The sequence below is a fragment of the Xiphophorus hellerii genome, unplaced genomic scaffold (genome assembly GCF_003331165.1).
Source record: "Xiphophorus hellerii strain 12219 unplaced genomic scaffold, Xiphophorus_hellerii-4.1 PGA_scaffold_64__1_contigs__length_250000, whole genome shotgun sequence".
NCBI classification, from domain to species: Eukaryota; Metazoa; Chordata; class Actinopteri; order Cyprinodontiformes; family Poeciliidae; genus Xiphophorus; species Xiphophorus hellerii.
Window position 1 is genome coordinate 89,700 of NW_022587639.1, and position 22,769 is coordinate 112,468.

At 41.6% G+C, this 22,769-nt stretch overlaps 1 protein-coding gene across 1 annotated transcript in view; it reads left to right on the forward strand.

Annotated features, from left to right (window-relative positions):
* The window catches only part of LOC116716538 (junctional adhesion molecule C-like), a 50,016-nt gene that overhangs the window by 18,529 nt on the left and 8,718 nt on the right, over positions 1 to 22,769 (forward strand). The window contains exons 2-5 of the mRNA XM_032557360.1: positions 18,481 to 18,549; positions 18,628 to 18,741; positions 18,813 to 18,965; positions 19,465 to 19,667. Coding sequence (XP_032413251.1) covers positions 18,481 to 18,549; positions 18,628 to 18,741; positions 18,813 to 18,965; positions 19,465 to 19,667 — 539 coding nt within the window. The remainder of the gene's footprint in view (positions 1 to 18,480; positions 18,550 to 18,627; positions 18,742 to 18,812; positions 18,966 to 19,464; positions 19,668 to 22,769) is intronic.

Here is a 22,769-nt window from a genome sequence, read left to right on the forward strand (position 1 = left end):
CCTTGTACTCTTTTTTTTAATTCCTTCTTATTTGTGCTAACTTGGGGAAGAAGAAAAAGGAAAGAAAGAAAAAACTAAACTGCTTAAGTTACACCCAGGTCAGCTGCTGTAGCACATTTGACTCTTTGCTTTATGATAGCCATTAAATTTACATTCTTTCTGTCTAAAAGGCTGTAGGCTCTCCAACTTCTTCTTGTGCTGGAATCATAAACCACTGGCCCCATCACACTTTTCAGATATTTAAATAACATCCTGAGATTGTTATTTGGTCTGTTGATCTGACAGGCTGATAGGGAAACTTGCAGTGCTCTATATTTAAATACCATAAGTTCTGATTCTGCAGGTGATCTGGAGGCTGGATTTAATAGCAGAGCAAAAAAAAATAATCCCAAAATGAACCTTCTTCTGATCTAGGGTATAAATCTGATTCATGTTTATTAATGCAGAAATGTAAATTTGTAACCATTACATTTAGTGTCTGACTGCAGTGCTTTTCATAAAGGCTCCTCTACACAACATGGCTTTTGTTCCAACGTCAAAACAAAGGCTGGTTAATGGCCTGAGCTGTGTGTAGCGTTTGTTGCAACAGTAGACTTTAGGAAGACTGTGTTTTTTTGTTCAGGACGTGTTGTTTCAGGATTGATAGCATCTTGATGACTGAGCTGAACTCTACTGGGAGGCCTTGTTATAAAGCCTTCATAAGCCTACTGCTGCTACCATCTCACACATGTTGCCTCTGTATGCCAAAAACAATGTTGGAACATTGCAGACTGATTTCATTCCCCTTTATTAACAGTAAAGTAGAATTAGGTGATTCAGTGAGGTTAAACATCATAGTTATTTATTTAAAAGACACCTGGAGTGCTACCTAGAGGCTAAAAGGCCACACTTACCTTTTCAGTCAAATTCTTTTTCTTCTTTTTTTTTTCTCTTAACCAAGAGTGAGTTTTCAGGATGTGATGCAGATTAAACCTTTCGGACCTGCTAAGTCATCATGTGTCTGCTATGTGCTGCTCGCTTATTGTTCTGTTGTCAGTGGAGCTTTAGCTAGTCGTGGTCGGATACGCTCCCCATCCACAGGCTCAACAATGCAGGCTTATCCGGCAGTGGTAGAGTGGGTCAGCTCTCCCTCATCTCTCCATCACTGTGTTGGCCAAATAGGGCATTATTAGGAAAGGGGACTGCTGGTCGGTCATAAAACGACCCGAGTTATTATCCCAGCAGTCAGATTAGCCTGCTATGTCCATATGTGAATGTTTCCAGATCTTCACGTGTTGTTATGGAACAGCTTCTTGACAGCGTTAAGAAAAAAGGGTTTGTTTTTTTTGTCTGCTCCTGTACTGTATTTCTGTTGGACCACTGTGGTGTTAGTATAACTAATTAATTGAATTTATTTAACGTAACCAGGGCTTAAACAATTAATTGGATTAGTCGTTGCGATAAACGATAAATCGATTAATCGTACAATAAATTAAAACTATCGACGTCATTTTAATTATCGGCATTATCGTCTCTTCCGGCCTTTTTCTCTTTCTGTTAATGACACTGAATGAAAAAAAGGCTAAACTCCGGTGCTCTCCACTGACCCTCCCTTCCTCATTTCCTTAGTGTAAAGCCCAGCGCACACTACACGATCTTAGAGCTGTGTCTGTCAGGATCTGTGTTTATTTAGAGTTTTCTGTGTCCTTACGTCTCTTCGTTGTCCTGTCCTCCCCTTGATTGTTCCCAGGTGTGTCTCGTTCTGTGATTACCCTCCCGTGTATTTAACTCCACCTGTGTCCCTTGTTCCTCGTCGGGTCCTCGTCAATGTCCAGTCTAGTCGTTGTCAATGTTAGCGTCTATGTTTCGTCAGTGTTTCCTTGTGCCTGCTGCTTGTGCTGGACTGATTACCATTAAATCCTCATTTTCGTCATACCTGGGTCCGCTGCGTCTGCCTCACCACCCTCACCCGCACCACTTCATGACAGAAGGACCCGACCATACCGATCGGTGAGGCGGCTAACATGGACCCAGCATTCAGGAGGTTACCTCCTAAAGGGCAGAGCGGCCCGAGGCGGAGGTCCGGCAGGGAGGACAGGGAGCTGGCTGAAGCCCTCGCCGACCTGCAGCGGGAGCTATTCCGGGGGACAAGATGGTGTTGGCACCCCCCGGATATGGCCCCCGTCGATACCTCCGTCCGGGAAGCCAGCGACCTGAGCCGCCGGTGGAGCCGGCCCCTCGTCGCTTTCCGGAGCCGCCACCTCCGCTGCCCGCTCGGAGACAGCGACGTGAGCCGCCGGCAGACCCGGTCCCTCGTCGCTTTCCGGAGCCGCCACCTCCACGGTCAGCCCGGAGACAGCGACGTGAGCCGCCGGTGGACCCGGCCCCTCGTCGCCTTCCGGATCCGTCACCTCCGCTGCCATATCGGAGACAGCGACGTGAGCCGCCGGTGCACCCGGCCCCTCGTCGCTTTCCGGAGCCGCCACCTCCGCTGCCCGCTCGGAGACAACGACGTGAGCCGCCGGTGCACCCGGCCCCTCGTCGCTTTCCGGACCCGCAGCCGTTTCCCAGGCTTCGCTCCGGCTCACCTCCGCAGCCGTTTCCAAGGCTTCGCTGCGGCTCGCCCCCGCGGCCGGTTCCAAGGCTTCGCTGCGGCTCGCCCCCGCGGCCGGTTCCAAGGCTTCGCTGCGGCTCGCCCCCGCGGCCGGTTCCAAGGCTTCGCTGCGGCTCGCCCCCGCGGCCGGTTCCAAGGCTTCGCTGCGGCTCGCCTCCGCGGCCGGTTCCAAGGCTTCGCTGCGGCTCGCCTCCGCGGCCGGTTCCAAGGCTTCGCTCCGGCGCACCCGAGGCCGGTTCCAAGGCTTCGCTCCGGCGCACCCGAGGCCGAGTCAGCCGGCGTTCCAGCCGGCGCACCCGAGGCCGAATCAGCCGGCGTTCCAGCCGGCGTTCCTTCCGAGACTCCCAGTGTTCCTTCCGAGACTCCCAGTGTTCCTTCCGAGACCCAGACCCCCAGCGCTCCGACTCAGACTCCCTGTGTTCCTCCAGAGACTCCCTGTGTTCCTACCGAGACCCAGACCCTCTACGTTCCTTCCGAGACCCCGACTCCCGAGACCCTCTACGTTCCTTCCGAGACCCCGACTCCCGAGACCCTCTGCGTTCCTCCTGAGACCCTGACCCTCTGCGTTCCTCCTGAGACCCTGACCTTCTGCGTTCCTCCTGAGACCCTGACCTTCTGCGTTCCTCCTGAGACCCTGACCTTCTGCGTTCCTCCTGAGACCCTGACCTCCTGCGTTCCACCCGAGACCCTGACCTCCTGCGTTCCACCCGAGACCGAGACCCCCTGCGTTCCACCCGAGACCGAGACCCCCTGCGTTCCACCCGAGACCGAGACCCCCAGTGTTCCACCCGAGACCGAGACCCCCTGCGTTCCACCCGAGACCGAGACCCTCTGCGTTCCACCCCAGACCCTGACCCTCTGCGTTCCACCCGAGACCCTGACCCCCTGTGTTGCAACTGAGACCCCATGTTCTCCACCAGAGACCCTGCCTCGGGGGGCTCGTCGACGCCGTCTGTGGGTGGCCCCCAGGGCTCATCATCGCCACCTCCAGGGCCGCGGACGGCCGCCGGACCGCCTCCGTGGTTCCCGCCTCCTGCGCCGCGGACGGCCGCCGGACCGCCTCCGTGGTTCCCGCCTCCTTTGCCTCCGCCCACCCTGTGGGTAGTGTTTTGTTTGTTTCTGGACTCTTGGCCCTCCCTGTGTTTCCGCCCACAACGGTGGGTTGTTTTTTGTTTTTTCTGAACTCTGGCCCCCCGTCCAGCGCCCCTCCGCCCACCCTTGTTGTGTTTTTGTTTTTTCTGGACTCTGGCCCCCCATCCGGCGCCCCTCCGCCCACCCTTGTTGTGGTTTTTTTTTTTTGGGCGTCTGGTAGCCGCCCTTGAGGGGGGGGTACTGTCAGGATCTGTGTTTATTTAGAGTTTTCTGTGTCCTTACGTCTCTTCGTTGTCCTGTCCTCCCCTTGATTGTTCCCAGGTGTGTCTCGTTCTGTGATTACCCTCCCGTGTATTTAACTCCACCTGTGTCCCTTGTTCCTCGTCGGGTCCTCGTCAATGTCCAGTCTAGTCGTTGTCAATGTTAGCGTCTATGTTTCGTCAGTGTTTCCTTGTGCCTGCTGCTTGTGCTGGACTGATTACCATTAAATCCTCATTTTCGTCATACCTGGGTCCGCTGCGTCTGCCTCACCACCCTCACCCGCACCACTTCATGACAGTGTCGGCCCATTTTCAAAACCTGACAGACCACACATTAGCCGACAGGTTCGATCGGATTCGTTCCTCCCATGTGGTGTCCAACAATGGGCACAGAATAATGGCTACAAGTTCAGTTAACTAATTTTAAAACCAGGCATTAATCAATGCTTTACTACAATCTACCTGCAATGCATGTGGCTAGTGTCAGTCCTGACTGAATGAAAATCATTAGAACCTATTTACGTCACGTTAACGAAGAACAGCTGAAAAGTTACCGGGTTTATCAACTGCGGTAGCAATTTCGCTCCAACTCCTCCTCTTGTCATTTCTATATTCTTTGCATGTTGAATTAACATTAATGTTGTTTCCACATATCATCTCCAATGTCCGCTGGACTTCGGGTTGCGCCGTGTCAGCTGTTTGGGATTCCCCGACGTAATTTCCCCTCAGAAAGCGCGGAGGAGAATCCTCGCTTTCTGATTGGCTGCCTGTCACATTCAACAGGCTGCGTTAAAGCGCCCAGTCGGGGAAAATCCCTGATTTGGATCGGAGGACGATCTACCGTAACACACCACACAATCTTAGAAAGATCAACGTTTTAAGATTGTTGTATGGGGAAAAATAGGAGCAAAAAATCATGTAGTGTGAACTATTGCATCAGGTAGTCGATGTGCCCATCTTCTCTATTTAAATCTAATTATTACTGAAGGGCAACATAATATACAGACTTCATAATCTGCACTCTTTTGGTTGAATGCAGTATTTATTTCCACTTTTACTTTATGTTGTTTAGGTTTTTTTTTCCAAGTGAGTTTTTTGTTAATGGAGACTGAGAATCCATTTTATTTTCGTTTTTGGTTGTTTTGTTTATTTTGTTTATCAGTTCCAGTGTTTAGTGTTCTTTTGAAAATAAAGTGTATCTATCTTTGGCAAGAAATCGCATGGATTATTATGTCATTTCCATTAAATCAGTGTAAAAAGGTCTTCAAACAATATTATCATTTATCGCAATAATTTTTGAGACAATTAATCGCTCAGCAAAATTTGCTATCGTGACAGGCCTAGTCGTGATGAATGGATTACAGAAATAAACGTCAATTAATTTAGCAATCAATTAATCGTTAACTGGAGGTAATAGACTCAAAAAAGGCCATTTGCTGAAAGAACAAAGTGAGAGTGGTAATTAAGCCAAAACTGCCCCACAAATTAGCCCTAAACTGTATTAATGTTAAGTCAAGCTACGAATGATGAACCGTACACTAAAGGGATTTTATATTGTTGCATTTTAGGCAAGAAAATGTTTTGTCTTTTAAAAAAAGGAACTTAATTATTTGTTTATTAGAATTTTCTTATGTATTTCTAATATTGTGTAAAAGTGGATAAATGTAAAATCTGCAGAGTGTGGCAATTTCTTATCCTGTTAATTGTCAAACTAATCGATAGAATAATCAATACTAAAATAATTGTTAGTTGTAGCACTAAAAGTAGCATTTATTTGGTGATTACGGTACTTGAAAACGTTGGACTTATAAACATATTTCAGTATTGTAGTAATGCATTTGTACTTGTATCTTTTTGTTGTAAAAAAAAAAAAAAAAGAAAAGAAAAAATGCTGTGTGAAGATTGCATTCCTAATTAGGATTAAGGAAAAGGGTTAGGCAGCCTTGGCTAGAATGTAAGGCATTTGCAGTGACTGTCTCTGGTGCCATCTGTGCAAAGTATGGTGAGGAGCTAATTCTGGCTCCGAGTGTGGCCTGATTCAACAAAGATTTTGTGGTCGCAGTTTCTCTTCAAACATGGGATTTTGACTCTGGCTGCAGACTAAAAGCTGTTGCGGAGAGAAGAATTAGCCCCCCCATGCACCTCTCCTCTTAGATGTCCTTTAAGCCGACGCCACAGAGCTGCCCAATTCATTTGGACATGGAACATGTGCAGCATGTCAGATTGTTCGCATAACAGAGACGCTGCGCCAGAAGAAGCACGCTCACTATCTACCCTCAGTGCTTCGATGTGCTGTGACAAGCCGTCCATACTGTCTCCCTCAAGAGGCTGACCTAGGCTTGAGCAAAAGAGTTGTCAATTAGTTCATCATAAACAATGGTCATAAACAATGGTCAAGTTTTGTTTCTGTTGTGTGTGTGGGTGTGTGTGTGTGTGTGTGTGTGTGTGTGTGTGAAAGAGAGAGAACGAAGGAAGAGTCACTGCTGTTTCCACCTACCTGGGAGAGATCCCAATTCGAAGGTTGGAGGTCTTTCTGTTACAAACACTAAATAGTGTCTGAGCGTCTGACCACTCATCTATTATCAGTATTTTTTTAAACAAATCATAATTACATAAATGCTACTCGTAACATTGCACCTTATGTTGTACAGTTATCTTTTACAGAAGATTTTTCTTTTGAACCAGAACATTATTTTGAGTTGGCTATAACAACATACTTGGGATACACCGATATAAACATCCAACATGGCTGTTATGACTGACATTGACATCTATTACTTCCCAAGTTGAGTCTAGGCTTTTTGGTTTTGTTGGGCCAATACCAAAAAAACAGACAGTCATATATTTTTAAACACATTTTATTTTTGTTGTTAAAAGGCCATCTTGCACATACAACAGTACTGGCGCACTATTAAGCAGCACACAATAACTGCGTTTTATAACAAAATGTTCATATATATCGTTAGTTATTAAATATATCAGGTACTCCTCACTGGATAAAATAGTCTAAACAGTAAAAAAAAAAAAAGTATCCCAATCAGTTGATCAGTTTTAGTTCACATTATAAAATAGAGTTAATCGTTATGATAAATCACAACTGTTATCAGGTTATTATTCTGTAAATATATGGAGCAGCTCTTTTGAACAAGGTTGATCAGCTCCATTGGCTTTTTGCAGCTATGCAGCGTTGTTTCACTGACTGGTCAATGGAACATCCAGCTGTTTGTGATTACTGTTTGGTCTATCCTTTCATTGATTTTCTATGGACGTATTCAAAAGAAAATCTGGATCGTGTTGCTAATTATTCGTGTTCAGAAGGGAAGCGCGGGGGGGGGGGTCATAGTGTTTCCGAGGAGGCTGAATTACAGCGCATTGCAAATATAACCCAGCAGCGGATCATGTTTTCCATGAAGATCTCATGCCTGGATTTCTGTCATTACGTTTAGGTCTCCGCCTTTTTTATCTTGGCGTTTGATGCTTATTGTTTCCAAAGTTACAGTACACTGTCGCCATTGTTCTGTTTAATTAAGCCGTGATTCACCCTGACTGCCTGAAACTGTGTCAGAAAACAAAGGTCCTCATTGGCATGCCGGGCCGCCGAGGGCATGCGAAGAGGCAGTTTGACACCAAATAACCAGACTATTTTTATGCAACAGCCATCCGATTATCTCAGGCCCAAGATGTTTCACATGATTTAATGAATGTCGAATGTTATTGAAGAAAATCAATGGTTTCATGGTTGCTCATGAGCTAAAATCACAAAAAAATGTTGAGGTATCAAATGAAAGAATGGAAAAAAACACCCACTATAACTAAGTGCTTGTTTTTTGCCTTAAGGCGTCAGTTTAATTTGTATGTCAAAACCTTATATTTTTTTATTTATTTGACACAAGGCCTGAATTATTAGATCTTTATTTTATTACATGAGCTAAAAATAAAACAAATGTGATTCTTAGCTCTTGCTAATGCTTAACACTATGAGAATTTTTTTTTATTTTAGTTATTTTTTACATCAGCATGTTCCATTGGCAACTGATTACCACATTTGGATTCCACTCATTTCAAGCAAGTGAAACATTAAAGCAATCAGTGGCGGCGGCTGTGAGTAAGGTGAAAAAGTGAAAGTTTGCCTTCCTCCTCTGTGGTCCGGTCCTGTGAGCTAGTCATACTTAGCTCGGGGTTAAAGCGAGAGCGGGCCAGATGTAGATGCTAACGCTGACACAATGTGACAGGTTCCCAGGCATTCAATGACACCATCAGCCCCACCGCAAAGCCCCCACCTCCTCCACCCTCTCGTCAGCTCTGTCCACGTCTTTGACCCTGCTGGATCAGAGGCCTCACCGGCGGTAAGGCTCGTGGGTCACGCCGGACTCACCGGGCTCACAGATAACGGCCTGCAGCAGCTGCATATTTAAATGCGGAATAAATGAATACACAAAGAGCTCTTGCAGGCAGAGCAAACTATGTTTGAGTACACCTGGATAAGATACCGGAGCATTTGAATAAACCCCTGATACCGGGATCCAGTTCAGAGACAGAATGAGTTTATCCAGTTATTGTGGGATGTCTGTGACATCACAGTTTGTTCAGTTTTACAGACTTCTCTTTCTATTTCTGGCTTTCTTTACCCCTGTCATTTTATATTATATAAGTCTTTGAAATCGTTTTGTTTGGGAAAATATTGCTTTGTGACTTTGCTACTAGTGTGACCATTTTCTCTGAGATCTTATGTTTCATTGTTATCTTTAATTTTATTGAATATAAAATAATAAGACAAAATCTATTCTGAGTAAATAGAAAACATACATTAAAGTGATTTATTGAGGACATGTAAACAAGGACAGGCTACAACTTTGTAATATATTGAGTTTTTAATCTGTGTTACTAATTTTCAGATACAAAAACTAGACAGTATAATATAATATTTTTGTGTCAATATATTCTTTGCCTGATGAACTCTAAAATATAATAATATTATAGTACAGCTTTTCACCCTTTCATACTGCTCTATTTTTTAGTCATCTTTCTTTAAGTGTTTAAAAAAAAACTTTTACCTTTTTGCAAACTTTTCTAGAGAGACGATGTGTTCTTAAAAACATTCAGTAATATTTTAAATGAAACCTCTGCACTCAGAGTTTTAAATTACCTCCTTTTTGTTTTTGAATTAGATGACTTTGCTGTTTTTAAGTGCAGCCTTTGGCAAGGAATTATAGAATCATTATGGAATCATCTTTAACACGACTTTCACAGATTCTGTTGAAAAGTTTTGACTGCACTTTTAAATCAACTCAAATGGACAAATCAGTTTGTCTAAACAAGTTGATTTGTACTTATTGATCATTTTTTGCACTTTGACCAGGCTGATGAAAGTCCCACTCATGTTAGCCTAAAGCCAGAGCAGTTAGCTTTGTAACTCATAATCTGCCAGGAACACGGCTCCTACGTACAGCTGCCAGTCGCTTCAGCGATTGGGTTTGTTCTTTTGATGAACAAAGTTAACAATATACTGTAATGTTTCATCTTATTTGCTCCCTAGTAAGGTGCCATAGTTAGTCAAATTTTGCTCCCAACAATCATTGCTTACATAACCAAATGTTATCTGTTTTAAAAGTCATGGTGTGGAAACAGAAGGAGAATCATTCTTCACTGTTTTAAGACAGGATAAGTACATATGACACAGTAACAGGCCAGTATGACTTAAATCTGCTGGTGGTTTAGTTTTCCACTAATGTGCATACTTGTTACATTTTTAAAGACTGTCATGTAACTGACTTTAAATTGATCTCATTATTTTTGTCTAAAGTTTTTTCTTAGCTGATAGAAATTTTTTATTATTATTATTATTGTCATGGTAATATAAAACATACTGATTATATTTTTTAATACAAGGCATATTGTATTAAAAAATACAATATGCCTTGTATATATTGTATTTTACACAAAATGATGTAATAAAATGATTATTACACAAAATGATTATTAGTGTAATAATCAATAACATTATTTTTGAAACGGCAATGTTATATTATTTCTGTATTAAGTAAAATCGTGTAGGTAATGGTTTACATTTAGCTTTTAATTTATGCGTCAATAGAGCGGTTCAGTTTCTTTTTTGGTTCTAGGAATGTTCCATCGAACATGTAGACAGCAGAACCAAACAGTTGAGTGAGAAAAAACAGACGAGGCTCCCATGAACACCTTGAAAACCAGGGTCTGGTCAGTGTCTGTCCAGCTAAATGAGTTGTGTGGTTTGTTTTCACAACCAGACAGAGACCAGAAACAAACATTGCAGTTCGCTCTTCTAGTTTTACCACAAATAGATGAGAGGTTTTATTTACTGAAACTGTGATGATCAAATGCGGCCCAGTATTAAAAGAAAGGTCATTGTTAGCTAGTCTCTGTATTCTCAGTATTTACAGATTATTCATATTTGATCCATTAATCTGTCATTGTTGTAATTTTTTTAGTTTGTTAAAACCCCCTACATGTTGCCATGTCGCATCTTTATCATGTTTCTGTCAGTCAGATGAACAAGCAATCTTTATTAGCTGACCACATCTGCACAACATGGCACCAATTTAAGAACTACTACAAAATGAATGTGTACTTCAGAATAAGTCTCTTAAAAATAAATGCATAATATTAAACTTTCCTTCACTTCCTAGGCTCATTATAACAACTTGTACTGATATCAGTCAGTTTCTGACAGCAACTGGATTGCTGCTTGTGAGATAGATTATGTTTTAATTTGTGAATGGTGCAGAAGCAGACATTTTAGGCAGAAGATAGAAACGGTGCGGGAGGACAAGGCCCTTCACTGTCAAAGACCAGCTCCTCATTTTTTGATAACCAGTCACTGTTTATATTTGGTTTGATCATTTTGATCACTGAATTGTATGGTTCTCTTGCTTTTAGATATCTCTTTAAAACAAAAAAATATTTCTTTATATTTTTTTACCTGTGTAAAGTACTTTATGTTGCATTTGATGGGAAATGCTAAAGTTCTTCTAACAAGAACAAGAACATGGGAGCATTCAACTCCCCCCTGGACAACTTACTGATTTCTTGATTTTTACAGAGGATTGTAAGGTTTTATTGGTTTTCAAAAACTCTCATCCCAGCTCAGATCCAGGTCAGAGATGTTCAATAATCTATGGATATGAAAAGTGTTCATATTCATATTGTGAATATGAAACAGCAGCATCAGACTTTTCTGCTCTATTTTGACCATTTATCGTTGATTACTGGAATCATTTTTATGGCAGGTTGTTTCTCCTTTGTTTCTCTCTTTTTCCACATCACCAGCTTTCAGCCAATAGAAAACATATACAACACTCATCTTTTAGCGCCTTTTTAAAATCCTTCCCACATCAGTAATTTACATCACTGCACCTAAATGTTGGCTGTTTTGGTCCTTTATATGATTGTGAGAATTCCATCAGATGGAAGAATGGGAAGAGGGACTTCCTGACTTCACAGGAAACATGTCAACCTATGCCATTCATGCCATGACACACCTTGAATTGAGCGGCCCACTCCACCCGTGTTCAGTATGTAATACATTTATATGAAGGTTTAATATAGCTGCATATTTAGAATTCACTTGAGGTTTCCTGACTCTTGGAGCGATGCGCTGCTCTGGATTCAGCTCCAGTGAGGTGGCATTTGCTTAGCAGCTGAAGGAACATCTGACACTTTTGTTTCTTACCAGTAGCCATATGCTGTTTTTAACCTCTCCGCCTGTACACGCATTCTTTTTCATCGCTTTTTCTGCATTTTGCATTAGACTGCCCCAGATAGATCAGTGGCTGATCTAAAGTGATTAACCTACAGTGCTTTACAAACGAAAAACAGAAACATGTTTGTTTGTGCTTATTATTGAGTATTCTTTACTCAAGCTCCAAAAAAAAAAATAATAATAATAATACTTTGAAGCATTTTACATCGAAGGATATTTATCTGCCAGCAAACAATGCTTTTCTGTAGACAGAGTTAGCGGAGCCAGATATTTTGGATTTCACTGATCCAATATTAATATCTATATCAGTCCCAATAGTGAGAATAATTCTCGATCGAGTATTGGTAACAATGTGCCCAATCCACGAGGGCAGATCTATTCACTCGAACTCTATGCTTAGTGCTCTGAGCGAAGCCATGCTTTATCATTTATTTCACATTATACTTAGAATTCCTTTTTGCACTTTTTGAACTAAGGTAGTCAGCCTGTTATTTTTGTCAGTTTCCGTTTCTTCATTATTCATTTTTTACACCATTTTTCCTAAATGAACAAATTCAAGTTGGGTTGTTTTTACATGCTTGACCAAGCTTATGAAACTATTGGTGTTATTTAACTGTGCTGTACTGCTACAGAGTTATTAAATAAATTTGTAATTTAGTGCTTTTATGTCTGTGTTTAAAATAAGAAACGTTTTAAGTCAATTCGGTTTTTCTGAATGGTGTTGGTATCAGCTGATACTAAACCTAAGATATCTGTATCGGTATCGTAAGTAAAAAAAAAAAAAAAGTGGATCGTGCATCTATAGTTATAATTATTTTTGATGAGGCATAATTTCTCATAGTGCAATGGAGTCCCGTTACAATTGGCACACTAAGAGTTAAAAGCTACCTTTTCAGATGCAGCAACAAAAATTGTCACCATTTTAAACAGTGATTTAAAATGCATTTAATGAGATGTCAGTGACACTGCCCCTTGTCTACCTATTGCTGGGCACTGTCAGTCACCTGACTGAAAAAAAACAAAGTTTGCTGTTTGGAAATAGTTCTGGTCTGTAAAACTCAGACGGCAAAGCTTTGGAAACACAGACGCACTATTCATCAATCTTATTCAGATAACACTGTTTGAAACTAGAGCTGGCAGGTCACAAGCAGCATGTGTACAAAGCAGCTGACTGCAGAAAACCTCACTAATTATACAACTAGTTATCCAATATTCTGCAAAATGAGCTCTTGGAAGCTATTACCAGAGCTACAGGGCGTTCCAATTAATAAAATAAAATAAAGCAGTAATAATCCATATGTTTTGTTATTTTTACTAGTTTTTCTGTTTGTATTAAAAGCACTGCTATACGTTGATGTGGAATATTGCGTAAATAGCATACTTCTCTGAAACCAAAGTATTTTTACTTTATACTAGGTCTGTAGAAGTCTAATCTCTCGGAGCAGAGAGGTAGAGGCAGGTGGATGTGTGGAAAGATGTGTTGGGGATGGAGGAGAGCTGCCAGATGACCGCAGCAGTGACGAAACAACCCGGGGTCATTCCTCATGCCAGCTCAGCTCTGAAGCCTTCCTCCTGTCTTCATCACCGCTCAAGCTGACTGCTTTTATGAACGAACCGTTCTGGGGCCTGTTTAGTCACTTCCTCCCACAGCCACGGGAACAGGTGGAAAAAGTGTGTTTCACTGGTGGTCACCCTTATTATGGTGGACATTCTGTTACTATAGAAATCTCCCTGTGTTTCTATGGGAACATCAGAGCACGTGTCATGGTCATGTTGCAGAAAGACGTGCATCGTCACCAGCATATTTCTGATTCTGTTTTAGTTGGTGGAATGTGTTTCTTCCTCTCTTCTATTACTGGAAGTCAAACATTTATACCCGTTGGTAGTCATACATTGAGGGAATAAAACTAGTGCTAGCTTGTTTGAGAGCATAAACATTTACACCTTGTAAAAGCAGTTCTGAGTGCTTCCAGAGGAACATTCCCATCAGAGACTCTTTCTGGGGAAGACCATGGAAAACTCCACAGTAAGCCTAGAGGAGAAACTATCTGACACATATCTTTATTCAGATAATATATTTAATAATAATAATAAAAGAATGCTTTAAGCTGCTTCTGCTGGTTAGAATTAAAATAAATCATGGAAGCATCATCATTCTATCATTAGGAGATCCACAACAAATTGCATAAAAGTGACAGAGGCCCTAAAACAGCTCATTCTGAAAGGAGCTCTAAATAGTCAGACGTTAGCAGGTGAAATCTATATATTTCAGAATGATTTTGTGCAAATGGATGTTTTGTATTGCCCATAGAGCTATCCTAACTTGTTTAGAAGGAAACACAATAACATCCCTTTAATAGTTGAACTAAAATATTTACCAGAACATTTTCATATCATTGTAGGTCATTTTTATCACTACATTTACTTAATAATACTATGTATTTGCACATGCACAAAACCTTAATTACTTAATTGGCTGTAATAAATTCACCTTTATGAGGGTTAAAAATAGATATAAGATGTTATAGAGAGGAAACACCAAAGAGTCATGCTGTGCAGGTTTAACTGGAGAATAAAAACCACTGATCCCAGTGGAGTCTTCCTCAGCCGTCCCAGTCTTCCTCTCTCCCCCACAGCGAACGGCTTTGACTCGTCACCAGCCAAGCTACTTAGTTTGCCAGTGTTGAAACAGTGAAACAAGGTGCTGAATACGAATCAGGGGTATGTAGGCCATGTTGTTCAGGTAGCAATAGCAGTGGAGCATGTTCTCCTGTTCTGGCTCCAAATGTACATTAGCCTGTTCTACCAATGTTACAGGAAAGAGTTACAACACCTGACAACACCCTACTGTTGAAGTATAGCCAAAGGTATACGGTATGTTATGTGTTGGACTTGACCTTGGAAACGTCCTGGTTGAAGTGACAAACCAATCAGAGAATCAGGGAATTATTTTATTGTGATGACAGTCATTTCTGTTGAGTAACGGATGACTGTATGTTGCACCATCTGCACTGATCAGGTTTAAATAAATGAAATAACAGATGAAATAAGAACCGTCAAAAACTATTAACAAAACAGTTTCGATGCCAGCTTTTGATCGCGTGTAAAACTGGCCGCAGCCACTTTGATGTCTTGAGTTTCCAAAGAGGCGTGGGAATATTCTCCACAGGCATGAAGTTGGATGTTCCACGGGGAATATCACTGGTTGTTTAATTGAACCTTTCTATTTATGATGCCGGCGTCGTCTCGCAGCAGCAGCAGCGGCAGCGTAGGAGACAAGTGCAGCATCCCAGGAGACATTACCAAACAAGGAGGAGCTCATTACAGCGCGCCGGCACGGAGAACTCCTCCGCTCTGCCGGGCCTGCTGTATTATTCAGTGATGTAAAACTGAGAGAGTGGGTTATGAGGGCATTACACTAAGATTACAGAGAATAGCCTGAGCCCATCATAGAGTAGGCAAGGAAGATTAGAAAAAAAAAAACAACTTTGCAGATTTGCAGATTAACACAACTCACATCTGTAGCGAACCAAGAAAGGAAAACCGCTATGTAGGTCAGTGAGCACCTGCATGATTTAAATGCTATTGATCTGCACCGCTGTCTTGCATCGTGATCACAGTGACTGTGGACTCATCCCTGGCTCCATTAGAGCAGCACCGAGGAGGTTGTTTAAGAACAGCAAGAATACCAGCAGGAACTGAACTGGGCCCAGTCAGAGAAAGGTGCTTGGAAAGAGGGTGGGAAACGCCCCTCCCATGTCCTATCATCAGCACTTCCTGATATTTTACTGGATTTGTGTGCTGAATTGCAAAACACTTGGAGGGAAATGCTGAAGGTATTTTTTTGCTGGATGGTTACTTTAGCAGTTTTTTTTACATGCGTCAATCTGATCTTCAAAAATCTGTTTACGCCTTTTTTATGTGTTTTATGAGCGTGAGTAGGAGGTTTAACATCAGAGCAGAGTTTGGATTGACTAGACACTAGAAATCCAGCTAACATATTCTGAAAAATGTTTATACAACTAAAATTTTTTAGGATATTTTACTTATAATCAGTTGGATTACTTTGAAATACAGAGCAGAGGACAACAATGCAGAAATTAATCACGAATTGGTATAAATGTACAATCGACTGATGAACTACTACATTTTGGTAAATCAAATCTGTATACAATGTGTATGCAAGTTCTAGGGTATAGTGTTACTCGTGTGGCTTGTGAAGATGTCCTTTCTGTGCCTTTAAATAATAACACAATGATATATTTTTTCTAATGAAGGGAAAGAAGTATGCCAGAAGCCAGTCCTTTTGAGTGGGGGCTTAATGTGATTTCCTGGACAGCTGTTTTCAAGGCACATCTCTTGCTTTTTTTATCTCCATGTCAAGCTCACTTAGGCACCTAATCTGCTTTAATACTGACTGAATAAAGGAGAAGTGTGTGGACTGGGAGGAAACTCCAGTACTTGTGTCGGAGCAGAGGGAAAACTGTTGATGGCTTTGTGTGTAAGAACAGAGGTGGACACAATTTCTATTTAGAAATACAGCTGGCATTCAGAAAGCCACTTTGCCCTGGACAGACTACAGTATGGTGATGACAATAAAACACTTTTACATGCCAAACATTTGTAAGTAAAGTAGAACTAATTATGGGAGAGAAACCTGAACAATAAATCAGTCAATGGCACAAGTTCATGGTAAACAAAAACGTTAATGTTACAGTTAGAATATTATTACATGTTAAATTTATTTATATGTTTATTTTGATAATTATGTGACAACATGGAATACAAAGATGCTAAATTTAGTAGCAGTTTTCAAGTAGACATTCTTATTAGATAGGCAGAAAGACAGACAGATAGATTGCGATAGCTGTAGATTTAACTATTACGCTTGGAGCCTGAGGTTGTACTTATCACAGCAACAAACATTAATTTATTTGTTCAATAGTTAGATCTCTGTTTTTTATTATTATTATGACTATTTGGTTGAATGATAAGGCCGGAAAACATATCACACTACAAGGGTTTCACATCAGTTGAAATGGGTAATTATTGATTACTTTTTTGTTTTAAATATCCAAAATACTGCCAAACTGATCACGTGACCTTTCTTCTTTTATACACAAATTCCTCTCAAGGTGTTGTACTCATTTTCTGCTTTCACTTCACGCTGCTGTTTTTTTTTTTTTTTTTTAAGCAGTTAAGAGGCACAGTGGCGAAACCCTAAACTGCTGCTGTGCATTTGTTTTTCCTCTTAGTGAGCACCTTTTTACGCTAGTGTTGTGTTGTGGCTGTGAGCATCAGCTAAGTCTAATCTTCTATCTTGTTATGATCTTGGGTTAGAGCCTGGGCTAATCAGCTTAGGCTGTCTGCTTTAACAGGTGACCGTAGACTCTGCTGTGTATTCAGATGCCAGTTGGCTGAGGTCACTTTATCCCTGTTTGAGTGCTTTCCTTAGAATCAGAGGGCTTAAACCCCCCACCGCTAATTAGAGGCTGACTGCACCATTTCTACTGGAGGACATTCACTGGTAGCGTCACACACTTGTGGCCTATCCTGTTCAGGTTCAAATCCCTGACCTGAAAGGACCACCAACCTACACAATATTGCTGAAAAACATATCACAATATTGTCGTTTCAGTTAATTATTGATTGTTTTTGTGTTATAAACATCTAAAATACTGCCAAACAAGGTGACTTGACTTTTCCTGTTTTATCCACATTTTTTCTTTTCCTTTTCATTTTTTATGTGCTATGTGATTCTGGATCGGAGTTCAGTGAAATTATTTAATATTCTATCAGACATATTATATATTAATATCGTCACCTTCCTAATATAGTTCTGGCCTAAGTAATTTTTTGCCAAACGTCTTTTTTTTTTTGTCTAAGTCATCTTTTTAGGTCGTTATTGTAGGACGGTGACAATATTGATCATGTTTATCTTTATATATGTTAATGATTGGTTCTTCAGCCCTTCCTACACCTTGTAGTTCCGGTGGTTCAGGTCCAGCTTCACCGTGACTTTTTGGGGCCTGAACTCTCCAATGCTTGCCTTTCCAACATATCCTCGTTGTGAAAGCAGCATCTTGCTGATATGAATGTTCAGTAGAAAATAGCCTGACGAAAATAGATTTTCAGTGACCCTGCATCCAAAAGCCAGGCCATCATTTTAGATCTCAGCCGATCTAAGTGTTGATGAGCGCGTTCTTCGGTCAACAGCCATGCAGAAGTGATTTCCACGAATTTGTTCGCGGACCATGGGCTGTCAGGATGATTCAGCGGAGGCCCCTCCCATGCCCCCCGTCCTTCACATCTTTCTGGGGTGTTTTTGCACTGTTAGTCCCACATGGACAGCAGCATCAGGCCCAGAGATAGACAGTGAGGAGGGGCGGGGGAAGAGAGGCTCGGCAGGAGGTTAAACAACTGCCATGGTGAGCTTGCCCTGAAAAGGCCACATGCCTCCCTGCGCAATTATCCACTGTGCATAGAAGCAACACCCCAACCTTCCCCCCACCCTCAACTTCCACACACACCCACGCTGACATGCGAACACTCGACTGGAAGACAGACAGTAACAAGGCAAGGAGAAATACTTCTGCCTGTCCAGATTGTTCAACAGATTTAGACTTTATGCTCCCTTTGATTATGTTTGTGAAATTGAATACAAGCATGAAATCCATCCCCAGGGAGGGTGTTAGAACAAGGCCAACATCGGCGGAACCAGCTTGGATTGGACGAGATCATCAGTTCATCATGAAAATCCAGAGTCTTATGTTGCCTGCCTGCTTGTTGTGTTGCAGGTTACTTCAGTGTGTTGGCAGTGGTGCTAAAAACGAGCGAGGAATCCCCCTCCACAGACGAATTTAACAGTAAGCGCTTATGACCGAACACACAACCCAAAATGGCCCCGAATGAACTCATCACCTGCTGTTTCTCTTCCTTTGCAGGGGTTGAGTTGTCATGTTTGATTGAGTCCATAACCACAATGCATCCACGCATCGAATGGAAAAAGATCACCAACAATAAGCCGAGTTACGTTTACTTCGACAGGAAGATCTCGGGTAAGGTTCAACTTCAGCTGCTGCTGTTTTTCTGCTGGTTGTTGTTCAACTTTTTTCATCTCTCCCGTCAGGTGACTTGGAGAACAGAGCTGTGATCAGAGAGCCGGCCACGTTGGTGATAACCAACGCCACAAGGTCAGACACAGCCAAATACCGATGTGAGGTCACCGCCGCTGAGGACAACAAGTCATTTGACGAGATTGTGATCGACCTTGTAGTGAGAGGTATTCCGGCTTCCTTTCATCCCCAATTGAACTCTGTGTGCTTCTGTTGGAAAACAGAATAAAATCACAGGAAACGCAGAGTAGGAGCCGTTACTTTGCCCTTAAAAGGCAGACTTCACACTGCGGATGCTGTAAAGTGAAACCCTGTTGTAGGTCGCACCGACCCGGGTGGCATATTCTCTAGGATGCGTTCAGAACTGCCCAGCTGCAAAGGCGTGTTCTGGGCTATAAGAGGAAGGCTCTGAAACTGCATCTGTTCTGAACTGCAGTGCTAAAGAAAGCATGCGCCGCGTGTTTCGGTGACGTTTTCTGGCTGGTTTTCGCCAGGTCCTGTTAGTGGTGCCACTTCAGTAACCCATGAGTTTTTGGTCTTTCTAAAGCTTCAGGCTGATTTGTAGGCACCGAGGCATCAGTTTGTTTCTCCTCGGTGATGCTTTTGGAATGTAAAAGCTCAAGATGTACTGTCCTGATTCGTGTCATATGTTCTGTGCCACCACAGTGAAGCCAGTGGTGCCAAAATGCAGCGTTCCAAAGTCTGTGCCTTTCGGGAAGTTAGCTGAGCTCAGCTGTGTGGAGGAGGAGGGCTTCCCCAAGTCTCAGTACCAGTGGTTCAAGAACAGCGAGGAGATTCCAGAGGACCCCAAGTCCAGTCCCAAATTCCTTAACTCCTCATACACGCTCAACACAGGAACAGGAACTCTGGTCAGTATGCGGGTGCACGTGTTTGGGCAAGGACACACAAGCGGGGCATGGGCGGGGCATTGAGGGGACAGTGGCCTAACGCCCAGGGGAAGGGGCAGATATTTTAGGGAGGCAGTCGAGGAGCTCGGGCCGCGACAGGAATCTGCTCTCCTCGTTTGCACATTCCTCAATTCTAGGTTAGTTTCCAGCACAGCTTAGACTGCTGCGCTCTCAGCCATCAGATGTGACACAGCACAGTCAACTGCTCTTTGTCTCAAAACCAGGCAGAGCGGTAAGACGAAAGACATTTCAAAATGGTACCTTCAGCTCTGTCTCACTTTCTCTCCTAACCTGTTATGCTGAACTCCAGTCTTCACAGAAAAAAGCAGCTGTAAAGTGTTAAGAACAAAGTCAAAGTAGCTGCAATTCCATTGTAAATGGAGTATTTGTCAATATTCTACTGATGCCGCAAAAATATAATTTTGCGATTGCATTGTTTTCATTAAATGAGAAATTGAATTAAAATCACAATTAAATAACCTTGTTCACGCAATAAGTCATTCAAAATCATGGCAGTTTCATGACGCCATCATTAAAAATCATGGCATCATGAAACTGTTTACGGTTGTAAACAATTTCATGAAATAAATTCATAATTTAGCCATGGCACTACCGGTCATCGTCTATCAGCCATCAGAGGAGACATCAGCGTCTCATTCAGGGGTTGCTGCGGCAAACCTCTCATGCGTATGTGCCATTTTGGGGAATTTGTAGTTTGTGATTTTACAGAACCGCTAAAGATTCAACATGTTTGAATGACACAGAACTTTTTATGAACTGTGCAAAGCTGTGAGAGCTCTGGTGGAGACGGCTGCTCATTGTCAAAAAAAAAAACCTTCATCCTCACACTAATTCCTGTTGTCTTCATTGTTTTCACCACTAGTCACATCATGGGGCGCTGTTGATCATGTTATGTAAAGCAATTTTCATAGCAGTTTTGCGAAATAAACCCATTTTGATACTGCCAAAAAAGTTATCAAAATTGGCATGTTTCCATTAAGCAGATTTATTTTTGTAATTTAAATTTGCTCAATTTTATGGTTAATGGAAATGCAGCTGGTAATTTCAAATTGCATTGTTATTTTTACATAATGAAACACAAGAAAAAGTGAACATAGAGAGTTTACTTTTGCACCATTTACACACAGAGTCGGGCAATAGTTAGTAACATTTACTCTGTTATGGTTAGTTGAGTAACTTTTTCTGAAAAGTTACTTTTAGGAGTATTTTCACTATACTGACCTTTTTACTTTTACTGGAATAATTATATTATGAAGTATCGCTGCTCTTTCTTAAGTAAAATTTCTGGATAATGTGCCCAGCGCGAGTCAGGTTTTGTTAAAGTTGTTCAAGTTTTCATAGGTTTTATATTGAAAGAAATTGATTCGGAAAAATGTTTCTTTTACATGATTTTGTTATTTTAGAATTATGTTATTTAAATGAATTATTTTCGTTTTGGTCTTTAAAATACCAAAATTTCCACAGTCTTTTATATTTCGGACCATCTGATGGTGTAATTTTTAAATATTACATAACCGATGATTTGATCAGTAGCCTTTTTTACAAAACACTTGTTTTACTCGTACTTGAGTAATTTCTCAGAGGGATCCTTTTTACTTTCACTTGAATAAAAATATGTTGAAGTAGTTCTAGTGTTACTTGTGTACATCTTTTTTGCTACTCTTCCCAACCTCTGTTTATACCGTGCCATAACTTACCTTACATTGCATTTTGTAGAAGGAAAATAACACTCCTGTGTTTCCACTAAGCAACATTTATGCATTTAGTGCTATTGTTGTAAGCAAAAGTAAAGTGAAATGCTTTAAAAAAGAAGCAATTGTACCGCAGGACACAGAATTACAGAAATAAAAGCTGGTATGTGCTGCAAGCTCGCTTTGAAACAGGACACTTGTCTTCCGTTTGTCAAGGTAATCATGAGTCAGGACGCATAATGCAGGAGAACATGTGTTTGATCTGCTGTGGTTTTAGCCTGTCTCTATGTCGCGTAATCCCAGACCGACATGCTGTTCCGATCTGGACTCTATAGTGGTTAGACCATCTGTTGCAGGACTTTCTACTGCTCTAATGGCTAAAGTTAGTTGTTTTATTTTGACTTTGTGTTGGAATCATTAAAACACATTCCTATTGGTACTGTGCCACTATTAAACTTAGTGTATCCAGTCTGCGCCCGTAATAGCAGAAAAATGGGACGAAAGCTGCAAATGGAGTTAATGTTGGTGTAATAAATAAATATTTGACTTTGATTTTGTGAAACAACTTTAACTAAAACAAGCAATGTCATCAGAAAATGCTTTGTACTAGGGATGCGATTTTTCAGACAAAAAGAAATGGTATCTGCTAAACAGGTCAGTCTGTTTTTTAAAGATTGGTGATCGGCCAGAAAACTGCAATTGGTGCATCCCTACTTGGCACCTTTATGACTGATTCAGAGCAGGATATACCAAGGAGCTACGATGCTACCTTTGGGGATAAACGGCTTGTTGCAGGAAGAGACTGCCAATAAAACTCCTAAGCACCTGTGCTCTCTTCCTGGTCAGCCATGCCTTTGGAAATAGCTATGCTGTTATAATGTAAATTAACAAATAAATATCTTTACTTGTTTAATATACCAGTTCCACTTTTTGAATCTAATGACGGAAATAAATTAACTTTTCAATAATAATAATAATTATTTATTTTTATTGCTAATTAAAATCCTGACGGTCCATGTCAGAAGCCAGGTTAACCTGCACTGTAGGGCTTGTCAAAGGTTTCCAGATGGGTCCACATGTTGCGCCAGCTGTTGATGACTGGCGGTCACTGATGAGATTCCTCCAGAGTAGAGCCAGATGGAGGCGTGCACAATTCTACATTTCCTTGCTGAAAACTGTTATTATTGACAAAAGTTAAAATATTTGTTGAAAATCTTTAAATCTAATTTGTTGGTCCTCTTTTTCTCGACACTTTGTGACTGCTTTACATGCTCGAAAAGAAGCAACAGTGAAAGGGTTGGTGCAAAAAAATGAAATATTGTTGACTTCATGCTGTCAACAGTGAAATACT